The sequence below is a fragment of the Diuraphis noxia genome, unplaced genomic scaffold (assembly GCF_037042655.1).
Source record: "Diuraphis noxia isolate RWA-SAM2 unplaced genomic scaffold, SU_Dnox_SAM2 contig0001, whole genome shotgun sequence".
NCBI lineage: Eukaryota > Metazoa > Arthropoda > Insecta > Hemiptera > Aphididae > Diuraphis > Diuraphis noxia.
The window spans coordinates 8,666,225-8,675,334 of NW_028301711.1; the positions used below are offsets into that span (position 1 = coordinate 8,666,225).

Sequence of the window (9,110 nt, forward strand, 5' to 3'; positions counted from 1 at the left end):
AACTGGTGAACTGTAAGAAGTTGGTACCTATTCTGATTGCTATATGGTAGTGAAACACCATTCGCAAGCTATTTTATATGCCGCCTCATCGCTAGTGGTGGCGGTAGCCATGGCCATCCCTTCCACCGGCTGTAAATAAAAGTGACAATATACCACAGGCTTTTACCGATTAATACTCCCGCCCACCAAACAATTTATATTACAGTAATGTAATGTGTTTATTCGTACAATCGTACCTAATAGCGCTGGTCGGTCCGAGCAAGGGCGTGACAAAGGGAGTATCTAATTCCTCACATTTTATTTAAGGGAGGGGTGATCGTTAAGACACATAAGAATTTTGTACACATTTTCTTGCCCATAATCGAAATAATATAAATCACGGTTTGAAAAATACCACTCCTATACTTATGTGCCGTCCCTGGAGTGCAATGACGTAACCTACCCCTTGAGTCGGGACCGACAACGAAGCAATGAGCCAATGAACTTGCCCGCTGGCGTAGAAGAATATTACGAAGTAGTCTAAATAGTAAATACTCAAAATTGTAAATTTATGTGTACGATATTATAATAATTGTGCTGGGTGAAATATTGTTATATCACTTATATCGTTGTACTGTGCAGTTTCTATATTAATAAACCACTGCGTACTACAACGCATACTATGCATTAATTTTTTACGATCCAAAAGATTAATTTCTACAGAAGCGTCAGATTTGCCCATATAATATATGGGACCGGTATTAAAACGTTGTATTATTATGTCGGTTGTGTATCCATAGTCTGTTCCTAACACTCCGAAATATCATAAAAATAGTGTCGACATTTGCCGCAAGCACTGTAGTAAACCGACGGAGTCAATTTATTAATTTACTATTATATAACTGATATTGCTAATATACATTAGTGACAAATAACCGAAGCCAATGCGCATATTCAATATCATAAAAAAAACACTTGTTTTATTACTATTTCATATTTTCGTGGCATCGTTATAAAAAAACGGCAGAATCGTTTTATTATTTTTAATATTATATTTTAATACGCATCTTCAGTCTTGTAATTTAATTACCACTTCGAATTTATTACAATTCGTAGAAATATTTAATAGCTACGAATGAGAAACACTTTCAACAGCATTTGGCAACAACAACCACGTCGGTACCTTTTGATCCTCCTCCTTGTCTCTTACGTGTAACAAGATAACCACTAAGATGTTATGGAATGGATTGATAACATTTGTGTAAAAAATATTAAATAAAATACATACCTACTTAAATTAAACAATATTACATATTCCAATAGTACAGAAAATTCACGATTTTTGGTACTGACCAAATTGGTTTTTAGAGTTGCCCATTTCAATTTAGAACTACCCACATTGGTTAGAACTACCCATTAGCGCAAGCTCTGTTTTACAATGATGTGTGTTTTTTTTTTGTTTTTTGTTTTTGTGTCTGTGTTCATCATAACTAGTCGAAATAATGCTTCAAAAGTAAACATTTTCCAACAGTTTTCAAAAATATCGAAAAAAAACAAAAAAAAAAACGGGAATTTTTATAAATTAGGGAATATGATATAACTCAGCCCCCAGTCATTCGAAATTATTATTTTGATATAATTTTGGTTAGGAATTAGGACTTTGTTTTATATTATAATAAATAATGATTATTATTATTCTAAGGTATTCATTAGTTTCTATTTTTTGATAAAATAATAAGATAGTAAGATACCACTTAGTGAAAAACCTTAGTAATAAAATATATTAAACACTATCTTAATGAAAACAAACACATATATTAACACATACCTAATATGCTATAATTTATAAAATAATAAATAAGAATAAAATTTATTTCATTAAATATAGGTAGTTTTAGATTCTGAACGAAGTGATAAATGTATTGATTTTTCAATGATGTGTCTTTTTTGTTTTTGTGTCTGTGTACAGCATAACTAGTCGAAATAATGCTTCAATTTCAAACTTTGGGGGGTGGTTTCTGATGTAAAAGTGAATATCCAGTGAATATACAGTTTTCATAATAATTGAAAAAAACATAGTAGATAGTAGGTATCATAATCACATAACATTTTAATTTACTATTATTATTACCTATTATAAGTTCGTAGCTGACTAGATAATATAATCACGTCATTTTCTATAAAATAATATGCAATATTGAAAGCATTAATTCTATTATATCTTATACATAAAATGTGCTTGGGATTTATTTCCGCAATTCACAAGTCCTGCATCAATATTATTATGTTATATTTAATTCGCATATAAATAGTGTATTATACAATATTCATGATCCTAGCTAAATCATACATGTTTACAAGTCCATGGTAATTATGTCTATGTTTGGTTTAAGCAAGTACCGATAAGATATAACGTTTAAATCGTTTAATATTTAAAGTTTGAAAATCACTTCATTCAAATACGCATAATTCCCATAAGATTATGACGTCGGTGGCTTTTTAAAAATAAAATTTTTGAAGCATTTCACCAACCTCCTTACCCAAAATATTATCATTATTACATTATCAACAACATAAAAATGTATTTCCAACAACACAAAATATTTTCTAAGTATGGATTTCGCAAACAATGCTCAACAGCGTCTCGCAATGTACCCAAGTGTACCTTGGCCGGGGGCGCTCCACCGCGGGTTTATAAATTATACTACGTATTATGATAATATGAATGTGCAGGACAGACCGTTTTTGTTTCGTGGTACTACGCAGTTTCTATATCGTAAACCTACTGCGTAGTACAACGATATTACGCTTTATTTTTCTACAATACACAAGATTATTTTCTGGCGAAGCGTCAGATTAGCCCAAATATGGTAGGTACCGGCATTATATCATTATTCATTGTATTGCATCGGGCGTGTAAAATCAGTCTGTTGTCTGTACCCAAAAATCCTAAATAAATCGTGTCGATATTTGACAGGTACACACACATCCACACCTACACGCATATATATTTATTTTATATAATATATTTATATATGAAATCATTGTAGACTTCGGATTATAATCATTTTTATATCTGCGTATGCAATTACATATAATCGCCTTTTTTTTTTTTTTTACCAAGAATGCATATTTCATCGATTCGTGATATAAACGGCATATAATCGTATTTTTCTCAAAGTTGAGCAAGTTAATGAAATTAATTAACTCGAGTTAACAGTTAACGAATTATGAATTTAACTCGATAAGTTGAAAATTAATATGGAAAAAAAATGTAATATTATAATCGTATTTTAATACAAGAAACACACATTTTTAAACACAGACATATTTTATGTCTTAAAACACATACTACATGGTTGGTACATTCCCGTACCTCCTGAAATAATTACGAGTACTATAAATAAATACACATAAATGTAATATAATAAATTACTTTTCGTTAGTAAATTTCATTATACCATACATTTTTCGTAATTTTTTTTTTTAATTATATTTTTAGTGAATATTTCCATGCATATAACATAGTATTTTCACTGAATTATATAATCAGGTTCATTGTAATTGATTTGTATACAATAAATTACATGTTTTAATTCGGGTTTTGCTGCTACAGCTGCTGTGGTCATACAAGAATTAAAATAGTAAATTAAATGATCTTTTTCGTTGCTAACTCATAAAAAGCTTGCGCATAAGCCTGTATTGTGGATTTTGTGGGAATGCACAAAAAACATTTAAAAAAAAAAATTTATTGAAATATAATATTTTTGTACAATACGTATGGTATAGATTATAAGAACATAGTTGTACGTGAATTGCATTCTCCTAGTAAATATTGATCTCTCTTTCAGGTACCTATATATTTAATCTTTTTATAAAAACCTTGTATCGAAAATTTGACTTTCCGAAGAACACACATATCATGTATTGTAACGCAGGGGCCATGGCAATATGGCATTCCTTTCAAGTTACCGAAAATTTGACTTAGAAAGGTTCCATTGTATCATAATATGAAATACCTGTATAAAATTGTATATAATATGTACTGCAATGTATGTAATGTACTAATGTATACTTGATACAAAACTTTATCAAATTTAATTTGTATTATTTTGTGACATACATATTGTAATATTGTATTGTATTAATTATTATATTCAATGATAAATTATTTTAATATTGAAATGAATTATTGAATTACTTTTTATACAGTATTGTATTTATTTTATTTATTTGACTGTTATTGTATTACAAGAACCTATAGGTACAATTTAATATATTATATTGTAATAAATTATTACATTTAGTGCATATTTAGTGATTTTAGAATTTTAGAGCATATTTCTTAAGTTTACAATTTTTTAGAGCATATTTAATAATTAAAGATACATTTTTAATGAGACAACTTAATAGATATCCTTATATCGTATTTTTCAAATTTCCATTTGACATTAAAAACAATATTTTTCCCAAATTGGTTTAATAATATATTTATAAATTTTAATCACAGCTAGCTTTATCGGCTTTATCTTATTACGTCGATCGACGAGCGCGCCCGTGCCGAATTTAATGTGTTTAACTTGCTCAATATAATATTCTATTATAAAATAACCGCAAGACCGCAGCCAACGCACCAATTTCTTCGGTTGATGTGGAGAGGAGCTTTTCGGTGTACAAAAATATGTTGGCAGATGACAGGCGGTCGTTCAAATTTGAGAATTTATTAAAATCGTTGATTGTGAATTGTAATGTGTAAAAATGTATATTAATTAATAAAATAATGTTTTTAATTACCAGTCAAATAAATTGAATTAAAAATCGTGAGACGATGTTTAAAAAATTTAAATCATCAATAATTCAGAACTATTAAAACTGTATAAGCATTGGAAATATTTTTGAGTTTCTTTATGGTATTATAAAAATGAATGAAATATTACTTTGTTTAGGTTTTTTTTTTTTAATGTTTTAGTCGTTATATATTGTATGCTTGGTCAAAAATCTTGAAAAAATATGATCTTTATAAATACATCTTAGCCATTTCAAGAATTAAAAACTACCTTCCTGTATTGGCTATTATAATTAGACAAAATGCTAAGTATATTATAATATATTATTTTGAAATACAAAAACCTGAGGTTAGAATAATAATAAAATGAAATTGTCTCTACTGGAAATTCAAAAAATTGAACGTCAAAAACGATTTTAAATAGAGCATTCAAACTTTAGTTCTTACATCTTTCATTAGTAAGACGGAGATAATAACACATGCAGGTGTGGTATTTAATAGAAAGTAAAGTGTAATATATTAATTTACGTAAAATTTGGATATTTTTTCCGTGGATATTTTATCCTTGGATATTTTGACCGATTACCATTTATATTACCCCTCCTTGAGCCACCTCTATTAGGTAGGCAGACAAATGTTCACGGGAAAAAGCCCAGAAAAAAAAACTTAACGGAAAATAAGCCCAAAAATATAAATGTGAACACTTATGTATATACCGTTTTACCATTTTAATATTTTATCCTTATAATTTTTTAAGTTTTTACTTTTTGGAATGACAACACATATAATTTCATTATAATATACTTAATATCATATTACACTATATCCAACAAAATATTAATACCATAATTATTGTTTTATTTTTACAGTCAACTGACCTGCGGTGACTTTTATTATTATTATTATATGCAGTGGCGTGGCGAACTCGAATATTTTCAGAGGCAAGTATATTTTGCGACAACCGCCCACCCACCCACCAATCAACCATAATTTTGTCTCTCAATTGGAAATAGAGTTTGGGGGGGGGGATTGCTTTTTACAGACAATTGTACTTATTATACAGGTAATATTACCAACTAATGGTTAGTAACCACTGCCTACTAGATACTAGCTTTCGTTTATATCAATATAAGACAATATTAAAATATAATTTATGTGTTATTTTCCTAAATTCATTATTATGAATTCAAATTATTTCCCATCCAACAGTGTTACCCATCACCCACCAAAAAAAACTAAGAGGCGGCCGCCTCTCGATTACCCCCATCACCACGCCACTGAATTTATATGAATATATTATGTACCTACCAATTTTGTATTTGAGTAGCCGTAATCCGGATATAAAATTGTCTATATTTGTTATACTTTTTTCCGTCAGGTTTTTTTTCTGCGATTCATTATATTGCTAACGATAAGTTATTACGGTTAAACCTTAGATGATACTACATAGTACCTACTACCTACAGTATAGAGTACCTTGTCTCTAAGTAATTTTATATTTCTGTGACTGTGTAATTATGGAAATAATTAAATCCACTCAAAGAAATGAAAAAATTTGTTTTAAAGATTTTACTTACGTACGTCAAAAAGATAGTACATTTTTTATTAGATGGAGATTTTCAAAATATAGTTCGTTTAAGTGTCCAGCTATTTTACGCGCAATATGATATTTTATATTCGTAATATTGTTCATTGTTATCATAATAATTATTTTTATTTTTACGTAATCTAACTGTGTGATCGAGATAATATTTTAATAGTTAGGTCAATAGAACGTGCAGGCAATGACTGGTTGTTTTTGGAATGAAATAAACTGGAAATAATATAAATAATATACATTCTTGGGTTAGTCGTCGCCGCCAGCGGCATGCCATGACAATTGTTATTTTTCTACAAAGCCTTTAACACGTGTAGAACTCAAAATGTAGCTGTCAACCATTGATTTATATATGGCGTTAAATACGACTGTTGAGGCCAGAGCGTTACACTTACGTAAATTAATATATCGGGCACGGAGAATAGCTGGTCGCACACCCACACACATCATCACCGTTGTAATTATTGTTTTATTTTTGTATGTTCTTATTTCTGTCCCGTGTGAATTATATAATATGTAGATATCCCCGTTATCGTATGCCGCCGCACCGGCTACGCGGATACTAATTAACACGGCCGTCGCGACTTTTTGTCTCGCATCGTACGTAGTCGCGTTAACACGGCGTGTGCCAAAATATTTTATTATATAATAATTTCATCTCAAAATAGTGAAAATTTGGTTTTATTATAATCATTAGCTTCAGAAGGGCCTACTTATTATATTGTGATACAAATTACCTTTGTGTCGGCGCGAATCGCCTATTTTATTACATTTGTGTGTTAATACCATTTTGCGCGTTTTTGTGTTTATGTTATTATTGTATAGTTAGGCGGTAAACGGAAAAAAAGTCCCCGGAAAAAAACCCCCGGTAAAAAATTCCCCGGAAAAAAGTCCCCGATAATAAAATCATACGAAAAACCATGATTGTACGTAATTATTACATTTATCAAGTTAGGCAGCGGCTGGCCAACAGTGCACCGACAACCTGTGAGTTTTATTTATATTATTATTTATGCTATAATACATATTATTTAGTTGTTAGGCCAAAAGGGCCATTTATTTATTATTAGTATTTTATTGAGCCATAAGGGCTATACATATTTATTATTGTTCTGTCGTGCCACAAGGGCCGTACATTATTTTGTACTATTATATTCTATAATGCCATAAGGGCTATATATATTTACTAGCTGAATTACCCGGCTTCGCCCGTGTGTAGTTTTTGTTTTATCAAAATTAAATTCTTAAATCAACACAAACTGTTGTGTTTTAAAGAAGAAAAAATATGTATTTTACTTAATGCTATCAAGTGCTAAAAAGGTAGTAGTTGCTGAATTATAAAGACAACAACAATAATAATAATAGTATTTACAAATACTATACAAATACAAATACTTTTTTTATGGATATTTACAAATGATACGTAGTTGCTCAATTCTAATATGGTTTAAGTCAAAACCTCTTGGTATACCACATTTAGAATTTTATTTTGTGGTGCATAAACGTACAAATGGTCAGGTCTTCCAACTCTAGAAAATGCCACATACAATTGTCCGTGTGAGAAACAGTTATTTTCTAAATCTACACCACAATAAGTTAAAGTCTGACCTTGAGCTTTGTTTATTGTCATTGCAAAACAGACTTTTATTGGAAACTGAACTCTTCTAAACTTAACTGGAAAATCGTTGGGGTATAATGGTATTTTCGGTAAAAATATTTGTTCTCCCTTAGCACATCCGGTCAAAATTTCAGCTTCGATTACATTTTTTGTAAGAGAAGTGACACGAAGCCTAGTCCCGTTACATAATCTAGGAGAATTCAAATTTCTCAATAATATGATTGGAACCCCCACCTTCAGTGATATTTTATGAGGAGGCATACCAGATGGTGTTTGTGAATTTAAGAACTCTGTAGGAAAATGTACCGATTCTTCACTATCAATAACTGTATCGATAGAAAAGTAATCCATTTATAGTGCTTGAAATCCACTAACTATTAGTGAGTTTATTGTGTCAGCTCGGTTATTTGTAGTTGTTAAAATAACGCGTTCGCATAACCATTCACTATTCAGATTTTTCAAATTCCCAATATCTTGATTCTTGGTACACACTTTGTATCAGTTGTTCCAACGAATTTGTCGATACTGCTAGTTTTTTTTACATTTCGATAAGAAATGTATTATTATTTTTAGTCAGTGTTTTCTATACAACTCATTAAATATTATATAGCCTCGGAACAATTCATAAACACACAAAAAAAAAGGTCAGAGTACAGGTAGACGGAAACCTTCGGACCGCCGTGCCGTACCGTATTTCCCGTTATCGGCCGACTGCTATTGTTATTATTATTATTATACATTATTACAAATTACACGTAAAAAATTATTTTTGCCAATTTCAACCCTTTAAAATCAAAATTTTGAAAATCGGGCGATGTGGTGACACTCACGAAGGTATTTGGAACAACTTTGTGAAAAAAAATTGGAAAAAAGTTAAATAGCGTCGTCACAAAATTGGTACATAAAAAAGGCCTGTTCTTTTATATATATAAGGATTATATTTATTTAATTGTTAAGCCAGAATTATTTTTACACGAGCATCAGCTCTGATAGCTGTGCTTATCTTTATTTGGTTTGGTTCGTACCATAAGGGCCGATCATATACTCTTATACCTACTCTGTTGGGCCAGAAGGGCCAATTTATTATCTTTGTATTGTCAACCACAAGGGCTGCACATCTGCATTATTAT

At 30.2% G+C, this 9,110-nt stretch overlaps 1 protein-coding gene across 1 annotated transcript; it reads right to left on the minus strand.

The window, feature by feature from the left end:
* Positions 1–7,809: 7,809 nt before the first annotated feature.
* Positions 7,810–8,331, minus strand: LOC149059430 (ATP-dependent DNA helicase PIF6-like). The gene has a single exon (XM_089224156.1). The coding sequence runs from the start codon at positions 8,329–8,331 to the stop codon at positions 7,810–7,812; it is 522 nt and encodes a 173-aa protein (XP_089080282.1).
* Between the last annotated feature and the right edge of the window lie 779 nt (positions 8,332–9,110).